This window comes from Dunckerocampus dactyliophorus, chromosome 15 (genome assembly GCF_027744805.1).
Source record: "Dunckerocampus dactyliophorus isolate RoL2022-P2 chromosome 15, RoL_Ddac_1.1, whole genome shotgun sequence".
Taxonomy (NCBI): Eukaryota; Metazoa; Chordata; class Actinopteri; order Syngnathiformes; family Syngnathidae; genus Dunckerocampus; species Dunckerocampus dactyliophorus.
The window spans coordinates 759,812-776,037 of NC_072833.1; the positions used below are offsets into that span (position 1 = coordinate 759,812).

The following is a 16,226-nucleotide window of genomic DNA, read 5'->3' on the forward strand; positions in this document are numbered from 1 at the left end:
CAACAGGTCGTAAATGATGAGACCCTGAAGGAGCCTGCAGAAAGAAAAAGTGCCATCAAGGAGGGCAGTAACACCAGTCCCTCAGACCTGGCAAAGCTGGAAAGCACAGTCCTACCCATTCTTGAGGCACAAGCAAAGGGTGATGAGGTCAATCAAACAGACACACTGAAGACCAGACGCAAATTAGAGGTCCTTCCTCTGTCACCTGACTCCCCCTGCTCAGAAGATGACAGAGAACTTGGTAAAAGCAACACAAAGAAAAAGCTTCTTGTCCCGCTGGATGTCAAGGCAGATTCTTTGGACGACAGCAGCGAAAGCTTTGGAAAAGAAAGCCCGATGTCAGGCGATGACGAGGACTTCATCCGCAAACAGATCATAGAAATGAGTGAAAATGAGGACGCCTCGCCGTCCGATGAGGAGAACCAAATACGGCAGAAAATCAGAGAGGATGAGAGGAAAAAAGTGGAGCAGAAGAAAACAGCTTCTGTGGAGAGGAGTGCGTCAGGAAAGGCTAAAAGGCTAACCAAGAAGAACTCTATAAGTCCAAACGATGAAGAAGATAAAGAACTGCAAAGCTCTCTGTGTAAAGCTCAAGTAGTGGAGGCAGCAGAGCCAAAAGAAGAGGAACATCAACCAGGCACTGCAGTTCGTATATTTCCAACAATGGAGCTGAATACAACCAGCAGCCCCGTGTGTATACCCAGTGTTGATCTAGAGCCAGAGATGGAAAGTCTTACTGACTCACCAGATGATCGATCCAAAGGTGAGGGGTCATCCAGTCTACACGCATCCAGCTTTACACCCGGGACATCCCCAACATCTCTATCCTCACTGGACGAGGACAGCGACAGCAGCAGTCCCAGCCATGTCCGCTCTGGTGAGAGCAAGCAGCACAGGAAAGCCAAACACAGACAACCTGGACAAATGCTGCCGACAATTGAGGACTCCTCAGAGGAAGAAGAGCTGCGTGAAGAAGAGGAGCTATTCAGGGAGCAGGAAAAACAGAGGGGATCTGGTAAAAAATCAAAGAAAGACAAAGAGGAGGTTCGAGGCCAGAGGAGACGTGACCGCTCAAAGACGCCACCAAGCAACCTTTCACCAATTGAAGATGCCTCGCCAACGGAAGAACTGAGGCAAGAGGCTGAGATGGAGGAGATCAGGCGCTCATCCTGCTCTGATTTCTCCCCCAGCATTGAATCAGACCCTGAAGGGTTTGAAATCCATGCGGCAAAGATTGCAGCAGTGCAGAAAACATATCAATTACCCACGCCTGTATCCCTTCACTCGCCAACAGAAGATCAAAACACAGATAAAGCACCGAAAAAACCTCTCCGATCTGCTGATGAAGCTTATGAGGAGATCATGCTGCGGGCAAAGTCCCCTACTGTTGAAAACGTTGAGCTACAGCCAGGAAAGGATTCTCTTTATGAAGGTGTGCTCATTGAAGATTATGCTGTTATTGACGTGGGAGAGATAGAAAAGATGAGTGTTCCTGCTCAGCCGAAGAAGCTGAGATCTCCAGATGAAGTTTATGAAGACATGATAAAGAAAAGAAAGGAATTTATGAAACTAGAACAGGAATACCAAAATATGCAACCAAAAATAGAAAGTACAAACCCAGAAATTGTGTTGCAGCCCTCTCACAATACCTCACCCAAAGGCAGTAGAGTGACTCTGGGAAAAGACGGAACACCACTGTTGGATGCTGAAACTGCATATGAGGAACTCATGAAAAAAGCCCTGACTCCTGGAACAAGTCCTACCTTACAAGAGCCAGAAGTGGAAGTCACCGTATCTAGAAAGGCTCTCCATCCAATCCCAGACCTAAGAGTCACACAGTGTTCTTCAGGTGAGTTGTCCTCAGACGAAGAGACTATCATTAAAAAAGAGGAGGTCATATCAGACACAACATCAACTGTGGAAACCACGTCTCCTCCATCAGATCAGCGAACATGCACCCCTGTCACAGCATCCCACACTGACATTGTTGACTTAGCAAGTGAAATTCCAATGACATCGGACTCTGTAACTGCAAGCGTGACTGCCTTGCCCACAGTCCCCCAGTATGCACAAGGTACTCCTAGCATTGTTTCAACCGCACCGCCTGTCCCCCCAAAACCAAGTGTTCTGTGTCGGGCTAATTCTCAGGAAAAAGCAGATGTTGAATCACCACTGCTTCCTCCCACACCACAAAAACCTACAGTCTTTCCCAGGAAACCTCCGGTTCCGCTCCCACCTCAAGCTTCAGCTACTCCAGCCAAGCCAGAGACTGTGATTGTGACTTCTCAAGCAAAACAATCAGTTACACCGACATACAAACCTCATGTTCCACCTCCTGTTCCCCCAAAGCCCTCCATCCCTGCTGGGATTGGGGAAGGCCACAGACCAGCACATGTCAAACCACCAATTGCACCGAAACCTTCCTCTCAGGCTTCCTCACTCGCACATGCCGCGCATTCACCAAGACCGACCGTGCTGACCACGGCCTCCTCTGAAATTGTTTTGAATCTCAGCCCTTCATCAGAGAGCAAGCCTTCCCAACCCTCACCAAAGTCTCCTTCCCCAAGATACGCCAAGAATCTTCACGATACATACGTGGTCATCACTCTCCCATCTCAGCCCAGCTCTCCAGTCGACGGCATCTCAACTGAAGCTCCCTCTGACCCTGGCCCGCCAATTGCACACCAAGCTCAGCCCCAAAGTTATCACCAACCACAGGCTCAACCACAATCATACCAGCAGTCACCCCCTCCTCATACAACTCGAATGCCTCTAGCTTACACTCGAGTCACGGAATCCATAGAGAGCCAAGAGATATGCAACGCAGAAAAGCATGTATCTAGTTCCTGTCACATCATCGAGGCTGTGTCAGCCTCTGCACAGGTTCCTGTGGTAATGCCAAACCTCATTTCTCAAGTGGTTACCACAGAGGTCCAAAGAACCACCGTCTCTGTTGTCCACGAAAGGACGCCACCACCTGTGCCAACTCCAAGGGCAAATGGGGTACCGATCTCCCTGGCAAAACAAAAGACGCCATTGGCTGTGCAGAATGGACAGATGGCCCTGCCTGCTGAGGTGGTGGATTTGAGGACTATGAAGGTGGACGCAGATTCAGACATGAACGGAGTGGATCTGTCTGCTGGTCCAGATTCAAGACGTCAGTCTTTTGCTGCTGATGTAACTCGCCATAGCAGTGCAGTGCAGTCGCCTGTTGTCAACCTGAGCGCTGAATCCTCCACAGTCTCCATCGTGACTGATAGCATCACAATCGTGACCTGTGCTGCCACCATTCAGAGATGCGACAATTTAGAAACCACTCAAGCATCTTCAATTCCCCTCCAGCTAACGAAAAACAAAATATTTGAACCAGTCTCTCAAATTGTGTACCGGTCAGTGGACTCTCAACCTCCCTCTCATTCTGGTGAGATCCCCATTAACCTCACAGTTGGATCCAGCACAGGTGGTGGAACCTTCCAGACACCAACTGTAATAATGGCACCCAACTCCAGCGCTGGTTGTGTTGCGAATGGGTTAACGGCAGGCACAACATTAGTGGCAGGAGCAGTTGACCTGAGCACTGGGAAACCATTCAATACCATGGTATCAATGGACACCGCCTCTACGGAGGTCATCACAGCGGTGATCACAGAAGACGACGGCAAGCCAGTAGATCTGACTGCAGGGAAAAGAGCCGTGTGCTGCGATGTTGTGTATAAGCTCCCCTTTGCAGGGAGCTGCACCGCACAGCAGCCCACCACACCTCTGCCTGAAGACCGTTTTGGGTATCGTGATGACCACTACCAGTATGACCGCTCGCCCTATGGCATGAGGGGCTTTGGTGGTATCAAACCATCAATGTCAGACACCAACCTGGCAGAGGCTGGCCTGTTCTTTTACAAGAGTAAGAACAGCTATAATTTCAGTGGCACCACAGAGGGTGCGGTAGATCTTTCCTCTACAAAGATGTCTGATGCAGGTCAGTGCTGTGACATTGCAGACCTGTCACTTAAATGTCATTTTGAACTGCTACCCCTCATCCATGGCTAACATGGCTTTTTTCATTTTAATTTTTTTTTTTGCATGGTAGTGATTTTTTTGTTTCTGTTTTTCCTTTTGTTGTGACTTTTTTGTGCCTGCATGCTCTTTCTATATACATTTTTTATACTTTTGGGAGCTTTTTTTTTACCCTCTTTTTCCATCGCTTTATGATTTGGGTAAGGAATGTCCCACTTCATTTACTTCAACCAACTGAATGATATGGCCTCAACAAATGTTTATTGTTATTATTTTTGTTCCTAACAGGTGAAGCCGTTGACTACTCCAAGAAGGGGGCATATGCAGGAATGACAATCCCTCCTTATTCCCAAGCCAGAGTAACAAGTGGGGTTGGAACTCTTTTTGGTACAAGTAGTGTCTTGAGGTCATCAAATGGGGTGGTTTATTCCTCAGTTGCTGCACCAATTCCATCTACGTATGCAATAACAACTCAGCCAGGGTCCATATTTTGTACATCCTACAACAGTCAGTCAAGTATGCATACCAGTGATACCATGCCTTCGCTGTCTGACCTCCAGAGTTTGCCACTGACGCGATCCCACAGTTTCCTGTCTACTGTGTCCATTACTACAGCAGCAGAGCAAGGCGACACCCCTCTCAACCTCGAGCTAACTAAGGAGGATGCCACTGGTAATTCTGTTGCCACAGCGACGTCGTTGACCCTTGACACTTATACGGACGCATCCCTGGAGGCGATAGCCGCCTCACTGGAGGCCCTTTCCTCACCCATGGTTCCCGGGGATGGTCAGTATCAGGCCGAGCGTGAAAGACTAGAAATGGAAAAACTCAAGCAGCAGCGCCTCGCTGAAGAGCTGGAATGGGAGCGGCAGGAGATTCAACGTTTTCGGGAGCAGGAGCAACTGCTGGTGCAGAAGGAGCTGGAAGAGCTGCAGGTCATGAAGCAGCAGATCTTGACCCAGCAGGAAGAGGAAAGGCAAGCTCACCTAATGATGCAAAAAGAAACCTATGCTCAGCAACAGCAGCAGCTTGAGCAAATTCAACGATTGCAAGAGCAACTCCGCATGCAGCTGGAAGAGCAAAAGCTTCGTCAGATGTACCCAGGTGGTGACTTGGGACTAGGAACCGGCGTCCAAGAGGCCGTTGTCTTAGGTCCTGATGGCACAGTTCTGTCACGAAAGATCACAGATAGTGGATGTCAAACGGATGAAGAGGATGAGACACTAAGCAAAGCATACACAGCAGGGAGGAAAAAGAAGAATGTCAAAAAGAGCGTTGACAGTTGTGTGCAGACTGATGATGAAGATCAAGAGGAATGGGAGGCTCAGAGAAGCCAGCAGAATCGTCCACGCACTGCCAGGGGAGACAGGGGAGGCCAATCCGAAATGTCTCTTCAAGCCCACACAGAGATTTCTATACAAACAGATACTGATGGAAACATCATAATGGACACAAGAATGGAACTCTCCGACTCTGAAAGGACCTCGCCGAAGAAACGACTCACCCCCTTGGAGATCAGTCAGTTGAACCTCAAAGCTGAGTCCTCCACGCTTCAAGCCCCCTCTAAGTCTTCCAATGTTCTCTACTCTCCCTTATCACCCTGTGTTTCCCCAAGCAAGTCACTTGAGTTTGTATCTTATGATAAGTCACTGGGGGATAAAAGTCCTCAGAAGCTAAGGGGAAGCACAGACCCAATAAACGTCTCTCCAGGAAGTCCAAGGGGACCAAAGCCCATGCAGAGATCTATGTCTGACCCGAAACCCATGAGTCCAACAGGGGAAGACAGGGCAACATCTGGGACCGAGTATGGTGAAACTGTGAGTACAATGTGTTAAATTAGCTTCACTTAATGTGTATGCAGTATGTCATGTATTAAGGTAATGTACTCTTGTTGATTTGCAGGGGAAGGGCTCGGGTGGCCCACCTACAGGCACTCAAAAGAAGGTGAAGAGGACTCTCCCCAACCCCCCCTCAGAGGAGGAGTCCACAGCCAGTGGACAGACGGCATATAGCACCGGTTCCGCTCGCCGAAGAATGTGCCGCAATTCAAACATGGCGCGTGCCAAGATCCTGCAAGACATCGATCGTGAGCTCGACCTGGTGGAGCGCGAGTCGTCCAAACTCCGCAAAAGACAGGCAGAGCTGGACGAGGAGGAGAAAGAGATAGACGCCAAGCTGAGGTACTTGGAGATGGGCATTAATCGGCGGAAAGACGTCTTGCTGAAGGAGCGAGAGAAGAGAGAGAGAGCTTATTTGCAGAGTGTGGCTGAAGACAGAGATTATATGTCAGACAGCGAGGTTAGCAACATCCGAGAGGCTAGAGGTGGACATGTAGACGGTGAAGATGAGGAAATAGACAGCCATGGTCTTGAACGTCCGAGGACGGCACCTCAGTCCGAATTGGACGACTTTGTCCCACCTCAAACTAAACATGAATATGGAAAATACTCCCAGTACCAATACTCTCAAGGCCAATACCAGCAGCAGTCACTCTATCAGACCCCCCAGTCCTACCAGTCTCATTCCATCTACTCATCTGTCCCCTCGCTCACCAGCTCCCAGCAGCAAAGTTACCAACAGATGCTCCTGTTGCAGCAGAAAGCTGCCAGACAAGCCGCTCTCCTCTCAGAACTGGATGCCACCAAATATGACGTCATCAGCCGCCAGTCTGATCCCGCATCGTCGTCTTACCTCGGTGTGAAATACGACAAATACGGCAACCACCTGGACCTCAGAGCCTTGGATGTAGGAAGTATAGCAGGTAGCCCCATGTCAACTGTCTCTGAGTCCTACTACACCGACCTTGATCACCATACACCGAGGAGCTACCTGCTACTGGAAGACGCTGCAGAGCTGGCTAAGAGCTCCACGGGTCTGTCTGCATCTTATAGTCTTGCTGAAAGAGAGTTGGCCAAAGCAGAGAAGCTGCTCCACCGCAGCGCTGCTGACCTTGGGTCAACTGACTATCTGGGGTCCACCTCCAGGCTGCATACATATGGAAAAACCCCAGATGAAGAGGATCCAATGGAGGAGCCCTATGAGCTGAAGCTCCTGAAGCAGCAGCTCAAACAAGAGTTCAGGAGAAGCACAGGTGGGACAGAAAGCTTAGACCCACTGACGGGTCTCTCCCAACACTACTATACCCCAAGCTCTGGCGTCTCCAGTTACTCCCAAAGACACTATCCAAAGTCGGAAAAGTACAGCATCAGTCGACTGACTCTGGAGAAGCAGGCAGCTAAACAGCTCCCGGCGTCAATGTTGTACCAAAAACACAAGACTCCATTATTAGATCCTAAGCTCTCCTCCAAGTATTCCTCTATTACTGAAAGCAGAGGTTTGGACATGGACTATACCAGCTATTTGGGTTCTACCGGTGGCTCCCCAAGATCCAGCCGACTCATGCAGGATGAGATTACCTTTGGCCTTCGTAAGAATATCGCAGAGCAGCAAAAATACTTAGGGTCCACCTTGGGGGCAAACTTGGCTGCTTCGCTAAACCTGGGCCAGAGCTTGGGCTTGGACTCTGCTTATCCTAGTGGTAGCCGCTCAAGACCTTCATCGAGGCCTACGTCCTGCTATGGCCTGGACTTGTCCATCAAAAGAGACCCTTCCAGCTCGTCGCTGAGACTCAAAGGTGACGGCGAAGCCTCCTCAGATGGTCCCAGTTTCCAAACACCTTCCGGTCGCGCTAAACCCACCAGCCTGCCCATTGTGCAAAGCGGGCGCGGGAGAATACCCATTGTGGCGCAAAACTCTGAGGAAGAGAGTCCGCTGAGCCCCGTTGGGCAGCCCATGGGCATGGCCCGTGCTTCGGCAGGACCTCTGCCGCCCATCTCGGCCGACTCCAGGGACCAGTTTGGTTCTTGCCTGTCGTTGCAAGACTCGCAACAGCAGCAGCAGCACATGAGGGAGGAAGCAAGCAGGGGTAGGGGGTATGTGCTGCTGGATGACCTTCAGGGCACCATGTCAGATAGTGAAGGTAAAGAATGGACACGTCATACTACCTTTCTGTTCTTGCATGCATTTGCTGTCACTGTGTGTAACTTTCTGTATCTGCCGTTTTTTTGTGGTGTCAAAATGTCTTCTGAGGGATGCTTCTGGAATGTACCTTTATGCATGCATATGCTTCCTTGTCTATGCTTCAGATATTATGTAACATTATCCACTCTTGGTCCTCTGCATGTGTGTTCCAGCTACACTGTGCGTGGGAGGTGTTCTCCAGTAACAACCTCACTCGGGGCTTAGTATGTACAGAAATACGCTGTTTGACACTTTAATTTCAGATGTTTGACACAGTAGCCATACTTTCATATTCTGCTTTTGAAATCAGTCAAACCAATCTTTGAGTTAATCCCTCAAAGGAAAAGTGCACTTTTTTGTTAGGTTCGCCCATCATCCACAATCCTTATGTGAGACATAAGGACACACGTCTTTCTCTTTTCTGTGCGTTGCCAAGATATAAAATCAGCAAAAAAGAGGGAGGTAATTAAAGCACGTAATGGGACACATCAATTCCGCACACAAAGCCCGCTATTAAAACACCTCCAACAAGGTTTTATGGTTTTATATCTATGCTGTGAGCATGTAGTAAAAGGTACATTCATGATAACATGTCATACTTACAGTATTTTGCCCTCATTTTGGTCATTTTAAGCGTCAGCGGAACATATGCCATGCCACAGGTAGTGACAGCACCTTGTTTTGCAGTCCTCGGCTTCGTGTTTTTATGTTTACTTAGTACAGTATTGAGGGAAAGGCTTCTTCAGACGTCATCTGTACTTCTGTGAAGAAGGTGTCGGACGTTTCGCTCCTCATCCGAAGAGCTTCGTCAGCAAACTAATAGGTGCTGGTAGCCTAGGCCTTAAATACAGTAAGAGTGGGCGGAATTGGTGTGCCAACACCCTCCTCCTATTGGTTCCTTACACTAAGCCTGGGCGGAGTAGTGGTCTAATCCTCTCCTGCCATTAGCACCTCCGATAAAAGGGAAGTGTCGCTCCCTGAGTTGGGTATGAACGACTCTGATACTGGCTTGTTAGCATCTATTGTTCTGGCTCGGCCCTGGCTCCACCTCATTTGCAAGACTAAGAGCTGTGGGTTTTGGTCTCAGTAACCTGCTGAACACAGGGTCCAAATTAAACCTCAAACCACCATTCCGATTCAATGATGGGTTCTGTTGTTTGACAAAAATAGCTTCCTTTACTCCTCTTTCAAACCATCTGTTTTCTTTGCCCAAAATCTTTACCTCGCTGTCCTCAAAAGGGTGATTGGTTGCTTTAAGGTGTAGATGTACTGCTGATTGAGGCCCACTAGAATTGTCCCTGCGATGTTGATAAAGCCTTTTTTGGAGCATTTGCTTAGTTTCCCCAATGTAGTGCTCTTTGCATTCCTCATCTTTACAGTGGATGGAATAGACCACATTGCTCTGTTTTTGGTTTGGAGCCTTGTCTTTAGGATGCACTAATTTTTGTCTCAGGGTATTTACTGGTTTGAAATAGGTAGGAATTTTGTGTTGCCATAAGATCCTCTGGAGTTTTTCGGAGACCCCAGCTACATAAGGGACTACCACTCCTCTCCTTTTTGCTTCTGTGGGCTTTTGGGTTTCTTTCCCTACTCTCTTCTTTTGACATTTGTTAAAAGCCCACCGCGGGTACCCACAGGTTGAGAGCGCTTTGTGGACATGTTGTGTCTCCTTTTTCCTTCCCTCAGCACTAGTTGGTATTTGTTCCGCTCTATGTTGGAGGGTCCTAATAACCCCTAGTTTATGTTGTAGTGGATGGTTTGATTCAAAAAGCAGGTATTGGTCAGTGTGTGTGGCCTTTCTAAAGACCTCTGTAAGTAGCTGTCTGTCCTTTCCTATAATTACCTTGCAGTCTAAGAAGGCTAGTTGGTTCTCTTTAGTGTCCTCGCAAGTAAATTTGATATTGGTGTCCACCGTATTGATATGATCTGTGAAAGACTGAATTTCCTGTTTTTTGATTATGACAAAGGTGTCATCCACGTATCTAAACCAGTTCCTTGGTTTTGTCCCTGAGAAGGATGTGAGAGCCTGTTTCTCCATCTTTTCCATGTACAGATTCGCCACTATGGGTGAGACTGGTGAATGGTGGTTTGAGGTTTAATTTGGACCCTGTGTTCAGCAGGTTACTGAGACCAAAACCCACAGCTCTTAGTCTTGCAAATGAGGTGGAGCCAGGGCCGAGCCAGAACAATAGATGCTAACGAGCCAGTATCGAGCCAGAGTCGTTCATACCCAACTCAGGGAGCGACACTTCCCTTTTATTGGAGGTGCTAATGGCAGGAGAGGATTAGACCACTACTCCGCCCAGGCTTAGTGTAAGGAACCAATAGGAGGAGGGTGTTGGCACACCAATTCCGCCCACTCTTACTGTATTTAAGGCCTAGGCTACCAGCACTTATTAGTTCGCTGACGAAGCTCTTCGGATGAGGAGCGAAACGTCCGACACCTTCTTCACAGAAGTACAGATGACGTCTCAAAAAGCCTTTCCCTCGATGGACAACCTCTGTACGACTGAGAGCCTACACAGACGCATTAGTACAGTATTGTCTTTGTCTTATATGGTAAGTGGTGTATTGTGGCTGCAGTGTGGGGGGAATGACCCCAGACAAATTTCTCTCTGTGAAACAATGAAGTTCATCTTGAATCTTGAATCCTTCCTGGGTGCAGTGATGTAAGTCTTGAAAAGCGGAAGACGACGGACTTTCTTCTTCTATGGTTTGGTGTGTCACGTGCTTCCACCCGTGTGTTTGTTCACAGCGCCACACGTAGGTGTGCCTTGTGTATTACATCGTTTCCACGGTGATTTGTTCCATCTGGATGCAACTATTTACTAATCCGGCACAGTATGGACGCAACTTTTTTTCAACCCCCCAAAAAATATCACCTCAAGAACGTTCCCGTGTGGGCAAGGCCTCAGTTGCCTCTTTTTATCTGTTTTTATATCTTTTGAATGCACAGACAAGAGAAAGATGTGTGTTCAAGTCATACATAAGGATTGTGGATGATAGGCAAAATGACCAAAAAAGTGCATGTTTCCATTAAAGCTGCTGAAAGCATGAACTGGCAAGTGCCTCCCATATCTTGGGAAATCTTGGAAAATCGACATAGTTGCAAAGTATGACAAAACATGGACACATTCAAAATGGCAAAAATAAACACATGATGGCTCCATGAGTAGATGGTGTCTGTTTGAAGCACTGTAATAAATATACATCTAAATAAATAAGTGCACGTTTGCATAACGTGTCATGCATTCAACAGTATTTCCAAATGTATGAAGTCATCAATATCCCTCAATTCTACTTCCTGCTTCTGTATTATACTGCAGATATTTAGTAGATGGGCTGCTCACATTCAAGAATTGTTTATCTGCCCAAAAAGCACACAGCTCTCCGCTCTGTGCTCTTGAATGCATCATAACAGCAACATTATTATTGATAGATGCTTATGGATCCCAGTGTAAACTCGTTTGCCTTGATTGCAGCCCTAAGTGATTCCCTGATGCCTTTGAACAGAGACGATGCGGCCAAGGGTAGAGTATTAGTTCACAACACATTATTAACATCTATTAACTCTACATCCAAATGCTATGATCTTGAACTGTCATTTGAATGTTATAGAAGGACATGCATGTTATGTAAGCCAATAAATAAAATAAACACAAATGAGAAGTAAATGCATACCCAACATTTGCATTTGTAGATGTGCTGTAGGTTTAAATAACACCACAGTGTACTAATAAATCATACAATGTCAAACTGCATTACTGTACTGCAGGAAAAAAAAGTTGCCATTACTTTTCATCGTCATTCACAGGAACATCAAGCATTAATAAATCTATGCTGGTTTCCCCCCATGAATTAAAGGCATGCATTCATTTGAGGAAGTCTTTTCCCGTGCAGCGTGTTGTGTAGACGTTCTCATGCTTCTTGTTTACCAGCCTACCACCTGAGACGAGAGGAGACCGACTGGTTCGACAAGCCCAGGGACGGGCGCTCGGAGAATGGACACGAGAAGAGACAGGTGACATATACAAAAAACACACAATATGGACTTCTACAGTGTAAACAGGATGTAACATGATTATCATATGTGGGCGACAGGGTAAAGGCCCCTACTACCCCTTCCCTCACCTCAGGGTCAAGCTGCAGAGAGATCCTAAAGACCGCAGTGTCTCAGGTAAGCTAGCTAACATCTGTCACGGTTATCCCTCATCAGTCAGTCAGTCTTGGTGCTTTCATAAAGCTTTTCCTGGCAACCCTTTCCATTTGGCTCCCCTCCGCTCCTCGGCTGCCATTGCCATGCTCAAAATGGCGCAGGATTATCACTCTCACGATTAGCTCACGTAACTAACTGGACAAATTGAGGTTTTGACCATGTGTCATAAAATGGAGCCGTCGTGGTTCATCGGGAGCTTCTCTCTTCACAGGGAATGGTCTGGGTATCCGCGTGGTTGGTGGCAAAGATGTGCCTGGCAGCAGTGGGGAGATCGGAGCCTACGTTGCCAAAGTTCTACCAGGTGGAGCCGCCGAACAAACGGGAAAGATTCTTGAAGGTGAGTCAACAATTTTCATTTTGATATTTAGCTTTTCATTGTTGTATAAATCTTTCCAAGACAGTAGCACTAGATTACCACGAGGTTTGCAGCGCAACGCTCTCTCGCGTTTTGTCAGAGCTTAGACAGAAACGAGCTGGTCTGTGGCCTCAAAAAGGTTGGGGTGGGCCTCTGACCTAAAAGATAAGCAACCTTTATCTCAACCCTCACACGCTGCCACCAGAACCAAGTGCGGTGTGCTACTACATGAACAACAGCACATTTCAGGAGGTGTTATTGATTCTGCACAGAGGAGAGTCCGCGAAGTCATCCGTCTGCTGGCGGTTCAGCCTTTATTGTCAGCGTGGCGTCACATTGAGCGTGTCAGGACTTTATGGGCCGCCTTTCTTATGCTGCCATGTGGCTGATGTATGGATGCTGAGATAGGGCGAAAATGACACTGGACCATTGGCACGTTAGACCATCTGTCTGTGCTCGCTAAATGTGTGTGTGTGTGTGTGTGTGTGTGTGTGTGTCTGTGTGTGTGTGTGTGTGTGTGCGTGCGTGTGCAGGCAATTGTCTTTGCACGTCCTGTTTTTCCACCTCTTATGTCATTTTCATCCTTCGCATTTCAGCAAGAATTTTTATGACAGCATATCCTCTCAAGGGACAATGCTATAAAAATGAAACTTTTATATAGTGCATGAGTGCTGCCAGAATTGGGGAGCTGTGGTACTATGAGGAAAAAAAATGTTCATTTGAGTTGCACAGAGTTGGAATATGAAAGAAAACATATGTTGTTTTTTAAACGTGGTAATATTATGGGAAAAAACAAAACATGAATGAATGAAGTTGTCATTTTTGGAAAATTTGTTTGCAGAAAAGGTTATAATGTTACGAGAATAAAGTCAAAATATTACAGCAATAAAGTCATATTTACGAGAAGAGAATTTACAAGAAAGTTGAAATATTTGGGGAAAAAAAACCAAAACAGCAGCAATGGAAAAAATTGCTGTAATTTTACATGTTGAAAGTCAAAATATTAAGAGAAAAAAAGTCCCAATTTTATGAGAATAAACTTGTAATACTATGAGTAAAAATGTTCATTTTTTAAATATTAGGTTAGGCAAAAAAGTTATAATATTATGGGAATGAATACTGTAATACTGTGGGAATAAAGTCCTAATATTCCAAAAAGAAATAGCTGTGGAGTATCAATCCAAATAGCTGAAATAGCTTTAAATTAAAACATAACAGAAATCCCAGAGTAAAAAAAAACAACAACAAAAAAAACTTCCTTATGCATTTTAATCCTTATTATATACTAAAATTGTTGGTCATGCTTAAAAAGTATGATACGGCTCTCACAGAAATACATTTTAAAATATTGTGGCCTTCATGGCTCTCTTGGCCAAAAAGGCTCCCGACCCCTGAACTAGACGAGCCTGGACCAATAATGCTGGATGCTAGTTGCTCCAAAGTTGTGAAATTTACTATGAATTGACAGATGATTCCAATCCCTTGTTGTACGCCTCAGTGGTTCATGGCTGCGTAGACGCATCAATAGAGCACAGCAGTACTGTACAAGCCATTTTGTCCCTGTTACTTGGAGCCGCTTCCTGCTTCCTGAGTCGAGCTGCATGTGCAGCCACGCGTGCGTGCAGAACGGCAGGTGTGAAGATGGGCGACATTGTGTACTTGTGTTAACTGGTATGTGCCATGCGTGCAGTGCGACGCAAGCAGAGGACGCTGCTGATGAGCTGCTTCAGGCCGTGTAAGTCTGGCTTTGCTGTGCTGTGTGACTCACTACAACCTACTGTATTAAATCTGGAGTGAGACTTTTAACGGAGTGCTGTTTGTGGGTTCAACTCTTTTTACCACCAACCGACCAAAGGTTACATTGCTGTGGATTTGTTTGTTTATGTGCTACTTCATGTCAACTGTTGTTATAATAACCTGTTTTATGCTGGGTGGGTATTCCTTCCTTAAAGGTGTCATCCGCAAGTCCTGTGTGAACTTCTTCCAACAGGAATGCAAGTCCTGGAGTGGAACGGTGTCCCCCTCACGGGGAAAACCTATGAAGAGGTGCAAGTGCTGGTGGGCCACGCGTGTAGCGACGCGGACGTTTGCGTCAGGCTGTGAGTAGAAGTTTTCCTCGTGTGTTAGTGGGGCGGGGGTGTCACAAGATCTTGCGAGATTACAACGTGACAAGATCGTGGGCACTCGGCCTGGGACTCTAATAAATTAATCGCATTCATCAATATATGAAAATGAATTGGATAACTTTGCCATGTGCATGCGCATCTGATTTCCTGTCGCCTCAAAAAGGCAGGAGAGTTAAGCACAGTTAAGCATAAGCACGACACTCTTGCAACCCCCCTGATACCCGACTTCCTCTACGTGCTGGCCACGGCCAACACATTTCCCAAAAATTGCAGAGCCCGGACGTGAGGTAACACGTACAGCAGGATGTCTGGCCCGCTTAAAGCCTCGTCTCGTCCCTCGCTCCAATCTTGTGTATCGTCTAGTCTCGTGACACCCCTACAGAGTGCTGCATTCTTGTGTCATCTTCTGAGCTTTGGTCTTCTTTAACCTCACAGAGACCTCAACATGCTGGCAGAGTCTGAAGGATCCGAGCGCCTGGACTTCCAGGAGCAGAGCAAAAGTGAGCGATTGCATTGTTGGTGCGTAGAAGCTTAAATTACTCGTGTTTTTTTGTGTGTCGCTTGTGCAGCTGACAGACTGCCCAGGTCTCCAGGAGTGGACCCCAAGCAGCTGGCGGCCGAGCTACAGAAGGTGTCCCAACAGCAGGCTCCGTCCGCCGCCGCCACCACCTTGGCCACCACCGACCCCGCCCAGCCGGGGTCGCCGTCAGTCAGCAAGAAACGGCACAGTAGCAAGGCAAGGCACTCGCATGCTGTCGCCATTGTGCTTTGATCAACAACCGTCCCAAGTAAGTACATTTATGGGGTTTTTTGTTTTGTTTTGTTTGATCCCAGGCTGCAGATGGAAGCAGGACCCCCTCACACCCTGTCACTGGTGACATACAGGTCAGTGATGACGCCATCTTTTAGTCACAACACGACAAAACTCAGTATCTTCTCCTCGCAGCTTCAAATCCACTACGACAAGCAGCTGGGCAACCTGATCGTCCATGTCCTGCAAGCGCGAAACCTCGCCCCGCGTGACAACAACGGCTACTCAGACCCCTTTGTCAAGGTCTACCTCCTGCCGGGACGAGGGTACGTGGAAAGATATTTCATACCACTTAAAGGAAAACTGCACTTTTTTGTAACGTTGCCTTCTAAAGATATAAAAGCAGCTAAAAAAAAGAGGCAGCAAATGAATGCACGTAATGGGACACACCTGTTCCGCCTTCAAAGCCCGCTCTAAAAACCTCCAACAAGGTTTTCTGTATTTCTATCCATGCTGTGAGCATGTAGTAAGAGCTACATTCATGATAACGTGTCATACTTACAGTATTTTTGGTCATTTTAAGCATTACCACAACATCCTGTGTGGTGAAGCTAGTCACTAGCCGGCTAGTAGCTAGCTGGTGGGGTGTCACGACGCTGTTAAAGTAGTTCTTGGGTGTAAAGATGTTAATAGTAATAATAATAATAACAGTCACTGCAGCTTGGTTCATTTTGTGAGATGTAC

The 16,226-nt window shown here is 47.0% G+C and overlaps 1 protein-coding gene across 6 annotated transcripts in view; it reads left to right on the plus strand.

Moving 5' to 3' along the window:
* pcloa (piccolo presynaptic cytomatrix protein a) overlaps positions 1-16,226 on the plus strand; it is a 41,156-nt gene that overhangs the window by 11,988 nt on the left and 12,942 nt on the right. For 2 of the 6 annotated variants that reach the window (XM_054800487.1, XM_054800488.1), the window contains exons 5-16: positions 7-3,976; positions 4,303-5,831; positions 5,917-7,993; positions 11,517-11,564; positions 11,973-12,055; positions 12,136-12,211; positions 12,462-12,587; positions 14,596-14,704; positions 15,167-15,231; positions 15,301-15,467; positions 15,566-15,616; positions 15,678-15,808. In XM_054800487.1, coding sequence (XP_054656462.1) covers positions 7-3,976; positions 4,303-5,831; positions 5,917-7,993; positions 11,517-11,564; positions 11,973-12,055; positions 12,136-12,211; positions 12,462-12,587; positions 14,596-14,704; positions 15,167-15,231; positions 15,301-15,467; positions 15,566-15,616; positions 15,678-15,808 — 8,432 coding nt within the window. Of the gene's footprint in view, positions 1-6; positions 3,977-4,302; positions 5,832-5,916; positions 8,810-11,516; positions 11,565-11,972; positions 12,056-12,135; positions 12,212-12,461; positions 12,588-14,595; positions 14,705-15,166; positions 15,232-15,300; positions 15,468-15,565; positions 15,617-15,677; positions 15,809-16,226 lie in introns of those variants that run through there. The other 4 variants (XM_054800489.1, XM_054800492.1, XM_054800490.1 and 1 more) reach the window with 4 other exon arrangements.